General features: G+C 38.0%; 1 protein-coding gene and 1 long non-coding RNA gene across 3 annotated transcripts; one reads left to right on the top strand and one right to left on the bottom strand.

Moving 5' to 3' along the window:
- Positions 1-1,406: 1,406 nt before the first annotated feature.
- On the bottom strand, positions 1,407-16,138 carry LOC137733381 (glutamate receptor 1.3). 2 transcript variants are annotated; one of them, XM_088697777.1, is made up of 6 exons: positions 15,739-16,099; positions 3,229-4,497; positions 2,864-2,913; positions 2,610-2,765; positions 2,120-2,487; positions 1,407-1,911 (listed from the first exon to the last, which is right to left on the bottom strand). In XM_088697777.1, the coding sequence occupies exons 2-6, from the start codon at positions 3,300-3,302 to the stop codon at positions 1,558-1,560; spliced, it is 1,002 nt and encodes a 333-aa protein (XP_088553903.1). In that variant the 5' UTR covers positions 3,303-4,497; positions 15,739-16,099; the 3' UTR covers positions 1,407-1,557. The 2 variants fall into 2 exon arrangements, with proteins under 2 accessions (XP_088553903.1, XP_088553902.1); XM_088697776.1 differs by having other exon boundaries at positions 2,610-2,913; positions 15,739-16,138.
- Positions 11,360-16,060, top strand: LOC148695503 (uncharacterized). Its single transcript, XR_015964601.1, has 3 exons — positions 11,360-11,749; positions 12,020-14,651; positions 15,203-16,060. It is a non-coding gene; the product is annotated as an uncharacterized LOC148695503 (long non-coding RNA).
- Positions 16,139-16,904: the final 766 nt, after the last annotated feature.

Genomic DNA, 16,904 nt, shown 5'->3' with positions numbered 1-16,904 from the left:
TTTTCATTTTCACAAAACTCCTTTAGGTTCTAGAAATTACACTAAGGATTGGTTTGGGATTGTTGTGTTTAAAAACTGTTTCTGCTGTACTTTTTAAAAAAATGCTTCTACTGTATTTTTTTTTGGTTATACTGTGTTTTAAGAATAATCAATTGTAAAGTAAAGCAGATAAGCGTTTAATTGATTGTGTTTTAAACGTGTTGTGATTTTGAAAAGTAATATAAAATTGTTTGGTAAATTTTAATAAAAAATTAATATGATTGTATATAATGACAAAATGGACATAGTAGTAGGAGCGGGGGCAACGACAGCAGTGGCGGGTTGGTGGTGGTGATTGCAGTGGTGGTGATGGTAGTAGCAATGATGGAGGTATGGTGGTGGTGCTAATAGTGGGATGTGATGGTTCAGTTGTAGAGGTAACAATGGTGGTAGGGAGGTTGTAGCATCGGTGGCAGCGTTGTGGTGATGGTTGTGGTGCTAATAGTGGGATGTGATGGTTCAGTTGTAGAGGTAACAATGGTGGTAGGGAGGTTGTAGCACCGGTGGCAGCGTTGTGGTGATGGTGGTGGTGCTGGCGGCAATGGTGGCGATGATGGTGGTGACTATGTCGGTAGTGACGGTTCTGATTGTGGTGGCGGTTGTGGTTATGGTGATGGTGTTGGCGATGGTGGTTGCAACAGTGGTGGTAATGATGGTGGTGACAATGGTGGTGGAGGCGGTTGTGGTTGTGGACACAGTGACAGAGGTTGTGGTTATGGTGGTGGTAGGAAATAACAGTCACTTTATTCTCTAAGAGATAAAATGTGTGTGGAATGCTAAAAATGTCATTTTCAAAAAATTAATGAAGTTATTACAGCAATTGAAAATGTTCATTAAAGGCTCAAGTCAGCCTTTTATTAAAGTAGCTTCTAAAAGTTGCTGTTTTGGCCACTTAGCATTACCATCTAATCATATTCCTCTTCACTTGTAAGTGAGAGGTCTTAGATTAATTCTTGCTAAAGACGAATTTGAATCACATTATTGCTAGCCCATTATGAGGCTTAGCCCACTTCCTCATCCCTTAGTGTAGATAATATCGTTTATTCAAAAAAAAAAAAAAAAAAAAACATATATATATATATATATATTATCCAACTATTTGCCCTATTTTGCAATATGCTCTCAAAACTGGGGTTACAGCTTTTGATATTTGCTCCTTCAATTGTTCCTCTTTTTTACTAGTTCTATTATATATACATACGTTCACTCATACGCTCTGCATATTTCTTGTATAACTTATTAAGTTGTGGCTGCTGCTTTCTTTCAGATTTTTAATGTTAAAATCATCCATCTTGTTTCAGGATGTAGCAAGATTGATGAGCAAGATAAGCTTATTTAGGTCACTTAGTAAGTTAATAAAACTAAAATGAAAATAAAAAATACATACATACATTCCATTCAAAAATTCATAAGAGCTCTGAAATCCTAACTGGTCAATTAGTAAGTTAATACAACAATGTATTTGAATTCACTCCACTAGTTGCTACAAATATTTTATAGCTAGCATCGCGTGCAATACTAGTTTTCTCCATTATGACTGGAGACTTTGTTAGAGAAGCACTTCCTTACAAACTGCAGCTTTTCTCGAACCAGATTCCGACATTTGCATTTCTCCAGGACATGCCATTTTTCATTGAGTGAGAAAATAGTGAATAAGGAAAGAGCAAAAGCTGAAGCAACCCCACTAACGAGGAATAAACCGCGAAAGGTGCTGAAGTTCAGAGCATTCGGACCATTAGTATTCGAGTCGTCAAATGTAAGAGGTGTTTTACTAAACCAAGTTTGTTCCATCTCTAGTAGCTTTCCTTCTTCTCTTAGAATTTCAATTTGCCTTGACATGTCATGGGCCAATTGCGAACCTTTCGGGAAAACCTGATACAAAACATGAACACGAATTAATCAGCTTATAATAAATTTCTGCTATTTATTGAAAGTTTATTGTATAGTTTATTAAAATTCTGATTACACGTTAATTATCGAGTAGAAATACATCTTCAAGCTAAAAAATATATCATGCTTCTTCGCTAATTTTAGTGCGTATTAAATTAATGCATGTCAATTAGGGAGCGAGGTTACTAACAAAGCCGAAACCATTGGTTATAGACTCGGTCTTAATCATTGAGTAGTCAGCGGAATACTTTGCGAGGAAGGCCTTGATGTATGGAACCTCGTCAACGATAGCAGAAACACCACCATGCTTACTTCCTCTTGATAAAGCATCAACATATTCTTCAATTGTACCATATATTTTAATGCTTTTGAACCTCGAGGAGTTCTCTATAACTTGGGTGAATGATTGGTAACCTATATAGTTCCCCGAGTTTAACTGTATTTGTTTGACAGTCATCATTGATGCTAATGTTGCAGTGTAACTGGAAGTCAGTATAAGCACAACAAACACCCATATGATCACTACAAACTTTGCCAAGTTGCTTAGTATCTTCTCCCCTGTATGAATTAACAAATAAAGATCTTAAAATATATATTTTTGAGTTGAGCATTTCTTCATTAGCTGAAGTAAAAGTTGTATAACATTAACTGGATAAGTGATGAGATTATAGAGCACTTACTATGAGCAAACACAAGGGTTGAGAAGGAGAACCAAAATATTGTTCCAATTTGCTGCAATGGCGTGCCTTGGAATTCTTGGTTGACTGGACGCTCGATTACCCACACAACCAAACCGGTTAAGATAAAAAAACAGGCACTTGCTATCCAAAGGTCTCCTGAAAGCGGTTTCAAAAAAATCCACATGTTTGTCTTTCCCTTTTTTATTAGCATTCCCACTCCTAAGTCAGTGTACGGTATTGTAAAATCAACATACTGAGATCTGTTCGCTTTGATTGTCGTATCTCCCACAACAGCATCGTAATTCTGGTGTACCAGTCCACACAGCCCCCAACCACAAAGACAAAATAATTTAATTAGAAATTTCATAAGTAATCAAAAGTAACTCACAATGAAAGACTAAATAGTTCTCGACCAAAAGAAGAAAAGAAATACCAAATAATTAATAAATTAAACATAGATCTTTTCCGTTACCAACCACACAGATTTTGAAGAAAGTGTTTTGAATAATGTTATTTGCATCACGTTTACTCGTCACTTTGCACGTGGAATCCAAATAGCAACACTCATCCAAAAATTGAATAGATTTTTTAGATTATGTTTTTCCAAGTAAGCATATACCTGAAGATAAACCTGGTAGACAAGATCATTGTATGTCCAGTATCCACTGGCATTTGGAAATGAAATAAACTCATAGTGTACTTTATATGGCAATCCTCTAACTGCAGCTTCAAATACGTCTATACAGAACCCTGAGAAATATGTTCTATTGGTTTGAAAATCATGGTCCACACGCACAAACTCCTTGAACCCAGTTTTTAGTGGAACACCAACTCTTAGTTTTATTTCAGTACTCAATTGCAGCTTGGTACCATTCACGAAAGTTGATGACCCTCCAGGCCATATGATTGTCTTCATATCGTTAGCAGAAAGTAAATTTCTTCTGTTATTAATTTGGTGGAATGTCTTGTAACAAGGCCAAAATCCAACCCTTCTCTCCCCTTTTCCTATCACATTTACAATCTCAAATGCACTTGAAATTAGCTTCCCATTTGGATATTGAATTTCTCCACCTAAACCTGTAAACCTAGTATGCAATATCTCCCGAAGAAGAATAAGGCCCTGTTTGGTAATATTATTCGAATCCATTAGGTTCAATAGTCTTGTGGAATATTTTGTCCCCGTCCTCTCTACTGCTTCTGCTAGAGCCCAAGTTGCATCATATGCCCATATTTTGATCTTCCGTGTAAAACTTCCTCCTCAATCTTGAAGTAAGATTGTGGAGGCGGGTTGATGCTGGAATATAAGACTTTAAACCCAATACCCCTTCCATTGACTGAACCACAGATGAGTCCGTGGAGGAATGCAAGAAACTAAGGCTAGTTGATGTCATAATCCAAGCATACCCTTCACTCATCATTCCTAACTCTTTCACAGTTAGGAGAAAGCGAGGAACGAGCAAGTGTGACAAATGCACCACAAATACCGTAGTCCTCAACTTCATGATGTTGCGGAGCTCCTCGCTGATCTGTTCGTTTGTCGAGGAGGCAGAAATGCAACTTTTATATGCAACATTAACATTTGCCTCTTGTAAGGAATGGATCAAAGATGGAATGATGTCCCTCCCATAATTTAAGTTCTCATATAAAAGGATAACATCCCTCCATCTGAAAGCTTCAATAAGGGCACTTATTCCCGCAGCTTGAAATGTTTCATCCTGTGTGATCTCGACGAAGAAGGGATATTTTCTAGGTGGAGAATGACTCGGTCCAGAAAGAGACATTATGGGGACTTTAACTTCTTCTGCTAATTCTGCCAGTAGGCTTGCTTCGATTCTTGTTTGTGCACCAATTATTGCTTCCACTTTGATGTTATCCAAAAGATTAAGAGCTGCAATTGTTGAGGATCGTGAGCAGAGTTAAATAATAAAAAATAAAAAAAAAATTATTTAATGATAAATAATTGTACCTACTGCGTACTAATTCAAGTACCTGGCAAGATAACCTGTTAAGATAGCTGTTTGTTAGCTCATGTAATTACTGTAATTGGTTGTCTTAGGTTATTTGTTCTATACGCAAATGAAGATTTTTTTCTGTGTACACCTGAACACCGCCTGTGGTGGTACTAAAGTTCTAAATTTAGATTGGTAATTTCCTAGACAATTATGTTAAAACTACAATACCAGCCCAAAGATTAAGGTCCAGCCCATTATGAAGGTCTTGGTATTCTAGAAGAATCATGCATGGGATTTTGCTAGAGAACTCTAGCAAGCATGTCGGTGGGCAGCTACAAATGAACTAGATTTTTCTAGTTCAAATCTGCATGTTAAGTAGGTGATTAAGCTAGAAAGTTCTAGCAGCTTGTAATATTGTGTGGCTATTATGCAAAACCTAGGTCGTCAAGTTCACCTATAAACTTGTGAAGTGCTATGCTAAACAATACAACAAGCAAGAAGTAAGAATTTTTGAGAGCTAAGTGAGAGTGAGAAGTAAGAGTAGTCTTGTGAGGAGTGTGAGTGGTTTAGAGGGTGTCTTTAGAAAGAGTGAGTGTCATAGCTTCTAAAAAGTGTCCTTGAGAGTTTGTGTGTTGTAATCTTTTGTGAGTTAATACAAGTAATTTTGTTTTGTTTTGTCTCTCCAACACTTGTGTTAGAATTGTGTACTCTAGTTTTTCCTCAACAATTGGTATCAACGCAGTATGATCAGGGACCATCTCTAGTGAAGCTTTCAAGAATCGTGAGAAGTTTACTACTTTGCAAGACTGTTGGTTAATTTTGTACGGCTTATCAAAGTTCTGTCGACAGGATGTTTAATCTTCAGGTTGTTAGAGCAATCAAGAAGTTGAACAACAAAAATTACAACACATGGGTGACATGTATGGAGTCTTACCTACAAGGCCAAGATCTTTGGGATGTCGTCGACGGTAATGAAGTTACACAGCCGAAAGAAGACACTAGCGGCACTTTGCGTAAATGGAAGATCAAGGCAGGTAAAGCCATGTTTGCCTTAAAAACCACAGTTGAAGAGGACTTGTTAGAGCACATAAGGAAAGTTAAAACACTGAAAGAAACGTGGGACACCTTCGCCACACTCTTTTCAAAGAGGAATGATACAAGACTGCAGCTTCTCGAGAATGAGTTATTATCGGTGGCCCAACGAGACATGACGATTACCGAATATTTCCACAAGGTAAAGTCTATTTGTCGTGAAATTTCTAAGTTAGATCCTAGTGCTGCCATTGTAGAATCAAGGATAAAAAAATAAAAAAATAAATATCCATGGGTTGATACCTAAATATCGAGGCTTCGTTGCTACTGTACAAGGATGACTGACCCAACCATCATTTGTTGAGTTTGAGAATTTGTTTGCCAATCAACAAGCTTTGGCAAAGCAAATGGGAGGGGTCTCATTAAAAGGTAAGGAAGAAACGCTCTACACCAATAGATATAAGGGCAGCTTTAAGTAGCATGTTGGTGAAGGATTGAAAAGAAATGGTGACAAGGAGAAAGGTCATTAGAATGAGGGGAGTTCTCGGCAAGGGGGAGCTCCAACATATCACAACAACTATGGTCAATCCCAAAATAATAAAAGATTTGAGGAAAATGTTACAATTGTGGAAAGAAAGGGCCACATGGCAAATGATTGCTGGTTCAAAAAGCCCACATAGAGTAAAGTCACCAACTCGGAGAAGAAAAGTGAAGATAACTGGGACGCCGTAGTGTCTCTAGCCTTGGAAGAAGAATGAGACTCAAAAGCATCATCTTGTTGGTGCTCAGAAAATGAGGTGTTGCCTGACTTGAAAGAGATTGAAGATACATTGCAGGAGAAAATGGGAGACCAAGCTACCCATGTCCAATCAAGTCCAGTTGAGCTCGAGGAATTGCTTGATGGTGACAATGTCAAGCAAGAAGTACCTAAGAGTCCTTGGCAAACTGGTGTGTATCAACAACCAGGAGAAGTTAGACCTAGTGAAGTGGAAGTACCAACTCCATAATCACAACTAAGGAAGTCAACAAGAATACGAAAGCCAAATCCTAAATATGCCAATGCTGTCATAGCTGATGGAGCAGCAAAAGAACCTGAGATGTTTGAAGAGGCATCACATAGTTCTGAATAGGTAAGAGTTATGGAAGAAGAAATCACTGCGCTTAAGGAAAATCAAAACTTGGGATTTGGTGCCAAAGGCAAGGGATGTGAAACCCATATCCTGCAAATGGGTGTACAAGATAAAGCATCGTCTTGATGGTTCAGTTGAAATGTCCAAGGCTCGGTTGGTGGCTCGAGGCTTCTCTCAGTAGTATGGACCAAACTATGATGAAACGTTTAGTCCAGTAGCAAAGCTTACGACCGTACGAGTCCTACTTGCACTTGCAACTAATAAAGATTGGAATTTATAGTGAATAATGCTTTCTTACATGGAGAGTTAGATCGGGAGATCTACATGATGCATGCAATGGGCTTTTGAAAGCAAAGCTCATCTTGAGTACATGTGCAAGTTAAGGAAAACACTTTACGGTTCGAAACAAGCACCAAGGGCGTGGTACGGTAAGATTCCAGAATTTCTAACACAAAGTGGTTACTCAGTGGGCATGCAGATTCTTACCTATTCATTAAAGCTAATGGAGGAAAGTTACTTGTCGTGCTGGTGTACGTGGATGACCTAATCATCATTGGCGATGATGAGGCAGAAATTCGTTGAACAAAGGAGAATTTGTCAGTTCGGTTCAAGATGAAAGAACTTGGACAACTCAAGCACTTTCTTGGATTATAGGTTGATCGCACACAAGAAGGGGTATTTTGTGTCAACAAAAGTATGCAAATGATTTGTTGCAGAAGTTTGGAATGCTTGAATGCAAACCAATCTCGACACCAATGGAACCTAATGCCAAGATGTGTGCACATAAAGGCAGGGACTTGGAAGATGCAACAATGTATCGACAATTGGTAGGTAGTCTGATCTACTTGACTCTAACTCAACCTGACATTCCTTATGCAATTGGTGTGATGAGTCGATACATGCAAAATCCAAATAAGGCTTATCTAGAAGCGGTTCGACGAATATTGAGATATGTAAAAAGTATATTGACTATGGTTTCTTGTACAAGAAAGGTGAATACTGTAAGTTGGTTGGCTATTGTGACGCAGATTTTGCAGGAGATCATGACACCAGGAGATTAACCACTGGGTATGTCTTTAGAATTGGCTCTGGAGTAGTTTCGTAGTGCAGCAAGAAACAACCAACAGTGTCCTTGTCAACCACGAAAGCAGAGTATAGAGTAGCAACAATGGTAGCTCAAGAGAATGCATGGCTGGTATAGTTGATAAGTGATCTACATCAATTAGTAGATTATGATGTACCATGGTACTGTGACAACTAATCGGCAATTCGCTTGGCGGAAAATCCAGTCTTTCATGCAAGAACTAAACATGTGGAGGTACAATATCATTTCATTAAAGAGAAGGTCTTGCAAGAAGAGATTGAGATGAGGCAAATCAATATAGATGAACAAGTTGCGGACTTGTTCACTAAAGGTTTGAGTACCAGCAAGTTTGAAAAGTTTCATTATCAACTCGGTATGGAGAAAAGAATAAGCTGGTATTAAGGGGGAGTGTTAAAAGTACAACACCATCCCAAATATTAAGGTCCAGCCCATTATGAAGGTCTTGGTATTCTAGAAGAATCATGCATGGGATTTTACTAGAGAACTCTAGCAAGCATATTGGTGGGCAGCTGCAAATGAACTAGATTTTTCTAGTTCAAATATGCATGTTAAGTAGGTGATTAAGCTAGAAAGTTCTAGTAGCTTGTAATATTGTGTGGCTATTATGCAAAGTCTAGGTCGTTAAGCTCACCTATAAATAGGTGAAGTGCTATGCTAAACAATACAACAAGCAAGAAGTAAGAATCAAGAGAGAGCTAAGTGAGAGTGAGAAGTAAGAGTAATCTTGTGAGGAGTGTGTGTGGTTTAGAGTGTGTCTCTAGAAAGAGTGAGTGATAGCTTCTAAAGAGTGTCCCTGAGAATTTGTGTATTGTAATCTTTTGTGAGTTAATACAAGTAATTTGTTTACTTGTTTTGTCTCTCCAACACTTATGTTAGAATTGTGTACTCCAAGTTTTCCTCAACAAATTAGACAAGAGTTGAGTTGTAATGTTCGTTTATTAGACTAATTGGATTTTAGAAATCGGAAGTAAAGACTTTATTGATCTCTTGCTCTGCAAGTTGGAAAGGTTTGGACTTGTGTTGGTCATAAAAATTATATAGCCTACATGGCTCGGAGGTCGAAGTACTAAGAGCTAATTATGTCTTTTGGTGCTTTGAATATACTAATGCAAGTGTGCCAATTCCCTACCCAGCTCGACGGGGCAAATAATCTTGATTGGTGATGCGATGAAATGTGTTGTTGAATTCTGAATTAAGAGACTTCGACCGAGGAAAGAGCATTTTCAGCTTTGTGTTCTAGAACCTCAACACAATGCAAATCGCTATGAAGTTTTTAAACTTTTGCATTAGGTTCGGCAGCCTCAACTATATTTGTTAAATATAAGTCCGTCAAATTGGTATCAAACTATACGGACAAAGATACTCGAAAAAGATGAGTGTCTTAATCGTAAAAGTGGTTTCGCCGTCAATGTGCCGTACTCTAAATGTAACGTAGGAGTAACCAATTATAGGACATTTCACTTCGTCAAAAAGGCTTGAGACATACCTCTTTCGACGAAAGAATCAAAGACCCTTCGCTACCTGAGACTTGAGATAATAGTCAGTCATAGACTTGGGAGAATCCCTGTCTATTTAGTCGGTTGAGACTCATCAGGAAAATGGACTCTACGACTTCAGCCTTGTCTATTTAGTCGGTGGTCTTCATTAGTTACTTTAGGAAAATCCCATCTATTTGGTCTGTCATCGTCCGTCAACTGCCAACCTAAACTCGTTTATCCACTCAAAATCTGAGCAAACGGTTAGTGAAACAGTTAGTTTTTACAAAAGGGTGTGAAAAAGGCTTTACGTACTCCGTCACTATCAAGTCTCACCCTCTTCAACTCGATCTAGAATTCTAAACCTAGTCTTAGTATGTGGTCAATTCATACTTTATCTAGAAATTCATCTTGATCCTCAAACAATTAATTCAAATCTTATTAGAAACCAATCATGATCCTCAAATAATCCTACTTCATCTAGGACTCGACTACTCTATCAATACTATACTACCATGCCGAAATTCAAAGCCTTCTTTCTCGGCCACACCACCAACAATGTTTTACCGGGCCGAGACTGATAGCCCCATTTCTAGGCTGTCAACCAACTTGGTAATTCATTCAACGATCTGGATTACACGAGGGCTATGGTGTAATATTAGGTCTAAACAATTTGATAAGGTAAGTACATGATTGCATTTTCATATATGAATCTAAAACACTTTGCATATCAAATTCCCTATCACGTAGCTTTCCATGCCAAACTCAACATTTATGCAACATTTCATCGATTCAACATGCACTTCCTACTATGTTTCCATGTATGTATAAGTCTCCATGTGAGGCCAATCCTTTTCTAGCCCAACATTTCCATGGTCTAATAATCAGCTTGTCACTTCCTCTGAAATCTTGTTATCCTTTACGAGCCCACAAACCAACCCATGCCAAATGTGGCAGGCCATATGCCTTCTCTAGCTTCGGCCAGTTCATGCCCTTTTCTGCATGCCTCACATAGTTGAACCTAACCAAATTTCCTCAAGTTGCACATGCACCTGTTTATTATATCCAATATGTGCCTTCCACCTCAGCATCTTTTACCTAGCGTATTGCCTTATGCTCATGCCAGTCAGCCTTCTGCATAATCTACCACGGCCTCCATTCATCTAATGGTCACCAGGCCTCAAGATTGCATCTCCAAACCAAGGACATGCACTAATGGAACATTACAGTATCCTCTCCCCCATGCTCTTTAAGTTTCTCTTGCGATTGATGAACCTATCTTTTTTTTCTCATGCTTTTAAGAATCCTCTATGGCATTTATATGGGCTGTGAACGAGGATATTAATGCTCTTCTCCGCAATAATATATATGGTCCATTGTTCCTTCTCACCCTAATCAAAACGCAGGTTCTTGCAAATAGGTTTTTTGCATCAAGCACAAACCTGATGGCTTTGTTGAATGTTAAAAAGCATACTTGATGGCAAAGGGTTTCTTCAGCCTTTGGCAACAACTGCACTGAAAGCTTGAGCCATGTGGCAAATTGACGGCAATTCACATTGTTTTGAGCTTAGCAATTTGTTGTGGCTAGCCTCTTTGTCAACTAAAAGTCAAAAAATGCCTTATACATGAGTTCCTCCAAACATATACATGGCTCAACCTCTAGTGTTCTTTAATCCCGTACACCCAAACTATGTATGTCGCCTCTATATGTGAAATCTCACCCTCAGATTTTCACAATTTAAATTTTTGTATTTTGTATTTACGCGAATTTATTTTTCTTTCAATAAATTTTAGAATTTTTGTTAGTAATAAAGTTCGATTTTTCGTAATTAGCCATAAAAGAAATTCATAGACCTTTTGGGATCATTTGTGGACTTTACTGATAGGGCTTATGCACATGTATGATAAAATCGTTCGTGGAACTGAGTTTTAACGAAGGAGATATAAACGACCAAAGGGAAGGGAAAAATAGTAAATTAGAGACTACAAATAGCAATCCAAAACCAGACTTACTATTTTAGGGAAAGATAACCCACAAGTTGACCAGTTGCCCCCCCGCCCCCCCCCCCCCCGACCCTACGACTGGCTCGTTTTCGTGCAAACTTTCTGAGGTCGATTTCGATGTTTTCTCGGCAAATCAACCTCGACCTCCACTTGGGTTTAACTACCCTCATCCCAAGGATCATTTGTCACCCAATATTTTCTTCGTTTAGCAACCGTTCTCGACATATCAAGGCTCGACTTTTCTGACGCAAGAGTCTACCTCCTTCGTTCACCTCAATGCCAACCACAACCACTAAGACTCATCGTGACCTCATTACAAACAGAGCTTTGGTTTGGATGTTCGAGCACCGATGAGTCCACGGTAAGGGTGCACCCATTCTCGGATCTAACAACTTCCTGGCTAATTTTGACTCATTTTGGCCAGATTCGCACTCCAACAAAGGTAAGAAAATTGATGTACTCTTCACGAGCTTCATTTAACACATTATGAGTCAACTTTGGTATTGGTTGTATTCCAACAAGTCGTTGCCACAAGCCACTATGTTTAGCAGTGCGGCGGTGGCGGCGCGTGAGCCCGATAAACCACTTTTTTCCAGTTAGCTAATTTTGATGCCCTGATTTTTTTTATTTTTTATTTTTGGCACACATCCATTTGGTGAAATTCGATCTTGTAAACCTAGTTTCGCAATTGACTGCCACTCGACTTTTGTAGGTGGCGAAGATCTGAAAGTTGGATCATTATGGAATTGAAGTATGTTATTGTGGAAGTATTATGTTGACCTTGGGAACTTGTGGATCAAAAATCGAATAGGCAGATATTTTGGGTTGGATTACGTAGGGTTGTTGACCTTACCGTTGGCCACATTAACCTAAGGTTAACTTTTGGTCAAAATGTCTTGGTTCTTAAATATTCAAATTATCATTATTACTGACCCAATAAATCCTAGTTGGCACTTTGATTAGTACACCATCCTGAGTGATATACATCTTGGTTTGCGTGTAAGTGAAACCTTATTAGGATTCACGTTTATTGGGCTTCTATATGTGGGTGACTTTAATATATGTGGTATGGTTATTATCTGAAAATTCTCATGCTATTATACTTAGCAGATATGACATGGATTATAAAACGTGTTTTCTACTAAATTGTTTCTTTTAAATTCAGTCATCAATTTATTTTATGAAATGTGTTTAGGTATGCATATTTGATATATTTGTTAAACGATAGGCTAGGTATGATCGTTAACTCATTGCTATGGGGAGTTGTGACACCAAATTCGTATCATATCCAATTCTCTTGATTTGTTTTATACTAGGATCCTAGAATTCTGTTCGGTTTCGTTGAGTATTTTGGAACCATGCATTCCGTCTGGGTTTTGTTAATTGGTTTGGAACCCCTATCTTTGTTGGATTTTGTTGTGTAGTCTGGAATCCTTTTCCTTATCATTTCCATTAAGTGGTCTGAAACCCTATCTTCATTGGATTCCGTTGAGTGGTCTTGGAATCCCTCTCTTCTCGGTTCTATTGAGTGGTCAAAATTTCTTTCCCTATGGATTTCATTGAGTGTCTGAAATCCCTTTCTTTATCAATTATGTTGAGTGTTCTAGAATCCTGTCTTCGTTAGATTCCATCAGAATCCTTCTCCCTGTCAGTTCTGTTAAGCGCATGGTTGCAGCGGCCGATGGGTGGGCCCAATTACCCACTTTTTCCATTTGGCTAATTTCGATGTCTGAATTCGTTTTTGATATCTGCTTGACGAGATTCAATCTTGTAAACCTAGTTCCATTATTAATTGCCACTCAACTTTTGGAGCTGGCAAAGATTTGACCATTGGATCATTATGGAATTGAAGTATGTTATTGTGAAGTATTGTGCTAACCTTAGGAACTTGTGGATCGAAAATCAAATTTGTGGATCTTCTTGAGGGGATTACGTAAGGTTGTTGACCCAATTGTTGACCACGTTGAACAAGGGTTGACTTTTGGTTAAATTGTCTTGAATTGTTCTTAAATACCAAAATTAGCATTACTGAAGACCTAATAGAACCTACTAGGCCTACTTTGATAAGTAAGCCATCATGGGGATGTGCACCTCAGTTTGCGTGTAAGTGACGGCTTACCAGAATTCACGTGGTTATTAGGCTTCTATATGTATATTAGTGACTTTAGTATATGTGGTATGGTTATTACCCTGAAAATTTTCATGCTAGTATACTTAGTGGACATGACATGAATTTATAAAATATGTTTTCTGCTAGATTGTTGCTTTTGAATTTAGTCATCGATCTATTTTATGAAATGTGTTTTGCTATGTATATTTAAAATGTTTGGGAAATGAGAGGGCTAGTAGAGGACCATTAACCAATTATTATGGGAAATTGTGACACCAAACTCGAATCATGTCTAATTCCCTTGAGTTGTTCTAAAACAGGTTCCTATAATTCTGTTCGGTTCCGTTGAGTGGTTTGGAAATCGTGCTCTGTCTGGGTTCCATTAAGTTGGTCCAGAATCGTATCTTCGTTGAATTTCGTTAAGTGTTCCAGAATCCCTTTCCCTATCAGTTTCGTTGAGTGGTCTTGAACCCTGCCTTCGTTGGATTTCATGGAGAGGTCCAAAATCTCTTTCCCTATCGATTTTGTTATGTCGTCTAAAACCCTATATTCCTTGGATTCCACTGAGTGGTCTGGAATCCTTATCCTTATCGATTTGGTCTGGAACCCTATCTTCATTGAATTCTGTTAAGTGGTTCAGAATCGCTTTTATCTATCAATTCCGTTCAGTGATTTGGAACCCTATCTCTATCTGGTTTCCATTGAGTTGGTCTGAAACTCTGCTCTATTTGGATTATATTTAGTTGGTCTGAAATCTCACTTTCTATTGGTTCTGTTGAGTTGGTCTGAAACCCTAGAACTCATTGTGAGGTATGTGAAGATGGAATGACATATTGGTGCATCACTTACGTCAGTTGTCTAGAACCTTATATTTTTTATGCTAGGAATGTCATGAGAATGTATTTTATTTTCGTTAAATTTTATAAATTTAGTTAGTTACAAAGTTTAATTTTTTGTAATTAGCCATTAAAAATTCGTAAACTTTTTTTTTTTGGGTCAATCGTGGACTTTCAAGATAGGCTCTATTCCATGAATGTGTTGATGAATAATGTTCACGAAATGGAATTTTAACGAAGAAGATATACGTGAGCAAAGGAACCGGCCAGAACCGGACTTACTACTATGGGGGAAGCCAAGCCACGTGCAGTCTGGAGATCACCTTGCAGATGGATCAACTTTGAAGAGTGTTAAGACTTGAATCCTTCTCCTAAGACTTATGAGAGCTGTTAATTATGTTGTGCCTTGGTTGATTATCTTCACCAACATACAAACCCACAGTTGAATAGTTTAAAATACAAGAAATAAAGACACCGAGAAATTTACGAGGTTCGGCAAAAACCTGCCTACGTCCTCGGAGAGATATTGCTCTTCACTATGAGAAAAACAGTACAAGTTACACATGAGTTAAATCGACATAACCCAATCCCATATCCCTTGTACACCCACTCACAGAATTTTCCCAAGAGCCTCACTCTACCCCAAGAGTTCTTTCACAAGAGATCTTTCACTCTAGCTCTCTTGATTTCTCTCACCCATGCCCATGGTAGAGCCAAATGCTCTCACCATCTCTTTGGATGCTTTTCTCTTCTCTCTCTTGTTTTCCTCAAAACCGAAATGAGCTCTCTCATTTGAACCAACACCCACGGGTGTTTAAGAGAACGAAACTTTTCCCACAAAACATGGCTTTGAAAAAGCCACAAAACATGGCTTTGAAAAAACCACAAAACATGGCTTTGAAAAAGCCACAAAACATGGAGCTAATTTGGCCACTATCCAACAAATTAGGCTATTTAATTGGAGTTGACTATCGTTGTAAACAATTCCTTTGGATTTTCTTTCTGTTGCATAAAAATTGGAACTCTTTTATGTAATTCGAATGTCCCAAATATAATCTTCTACATATTCTGTCCTAAATCTCCAATTACAATCCCAAGATTACTTGGTACAAATAGCATAACGTTTTGTTACCCGCAGCCCTGCTTGTATGATCCCCTTGTTGACTAAGGGGAACAAATATTCTACTGGTTTTTTCTTTTTTGGGTCAAAACCTTTTTATTGGTTGCGAATATATCAAGGGGATTAGAGAAACAACATAGATGAGATTTGATGACAGCTTCTTATAATTACTATTTTTTCATAGAACGATGATATTAGTGTGTTAAATGGTTAATTGTTGAGAAAGAAAAAAATTGGTAGAGATCAAACTTGCACCAAGTTACATAATTACTAAGTATAACTGCATGCCACTATATATAAAGCTAATTATTTAATGGTACGTAGCTGCCATAAAAACTTAAAAAGAAAAGATATATGCGACTCACCAGCTGATAGAGCATGTAGAGGTTTTCCTTTGGAATCCTTGGTTCGTAGAAGTAGCCTTGTGGTATAGTTTTTATGCAGCTGGTAAAAATCAGACAGGGCCGTAGAAATGCAACTGAGAATAATCTGCCCTTCCCTTGACCCCATGTCAAGAATCACACCTACATGAACATCTTCAACAACAATATTTTCGGCAAACAAGAGACCTGGAAGGCTAAACAAGGTTACTACGGACAGACAGATGAAGGCTATTTGCTTCTTTGATCGAAACTCCATGTGCATCACTAACTTAAATTACTCAATTAATCAATACTTCTCTTGTTTGGTTTAGCACCGCAGCATCGTTTCGCTTATTTAGGGTTAAGGTTGTTGGAAGTTCAAAGCAAAATAAATGCCGATAGTTACATATTGGTGGAATAGTCAAGGCTGCACATAAATATTACTCCCAAACAATAAAAAAAATAAAATAAAAAGAATATTTGTCTTGTAAGTATTGTATACTCCAAAATCTCTTTCCCTATCGATTTTGTTATATCGTCTGAAACCCTATATTCCTTGGATTCCACTGTGTGGTCTGGAATCCTTATCCTTATCGATTTCGTTGAGTGGTCTAGAACCCTGTCTTCATTGAATTCTGTTAAGTGGTTCAGAATCGCTTTTATCTATCAATTCCGTTCAGTGATTTGGAACCCTATCTCCATCTGGTTTCCATTGAGCTGGTCTGAAACTCTGCTTTATTTGGATTATATTTAGTTGGTCTGAAATCTCACTTTCTATTGGTTCTGTTGAGTTGGTCTGAAACCCTAGAACTCATTGTGAGGTATGTGAAGATGGAATGACGTATTGGTGCATCACTTACGTCAGTTGTCTAGAACCTTATATTTTTTATGCTAGGAATGTCATGAGAATGTATTTTATTTTCGTTAAATTTTATAAATTTAGTTAGTTACAAAGTTTAATTTTTTGTAATTAGCCATTAAAAATTCGTTAACTTTTTTTTTTGGGTCAATCGTGGACTTTCAAGATAGGCTCTATTCCATGAATGTGTAGATGAATAATGTTCACGAAATGGAATTTTAACGAAGAAGATATACGTGAGCAAAGGAACCGGCCAGAACCGGACTTACTACTATGGGGGAAGCCAAGCCACGTGCAGTCTGGAGATCAC

This window comes from Pyrus communis, chromosome 7, assembly GCF_041283825.1.
Source record: "Pyrus communis isolate YQ-2024b chromosome 7, ASM4128382v1, whole genome shotgun sequence".
Taxonomy (NCBI): domain Eukaryota; kingdom Viridiplantae; phylum Streptophyta; class Magnoliopsida; order Rosales; family Rosaceae; genus Pyrus; species Pyrus communis.
Note: the sequence above shows the minus strand (reverse complement) of the source record. Positions and strands in the feature narration are given on the sequence as shown.

Bases quoted from the DNA above. Each gene is read 5' to 3' on its own strand.
- LOC137733381 (XM_088697776.1), bottom strand. From the start codon at position 3,756: ATGGATTCGAATAATATTACCAAACAGGGCCTTATTCTTCTTCGGGAG. The intron at 2,914-3,228 runs GTATATGCTTAC...CTGGTACACCAG, and splicing joins TCTACCAGGTTTATCTTCAG to AATTACGATGCTGTTGTGGG. The intron at 2,488-2,609 runs GTAAGTGCTCTA...TAATTCATACAG, and splicing joins AACCCTTGTGTTTGCTCATA to GGGAGAAGATACTAAGCAAC.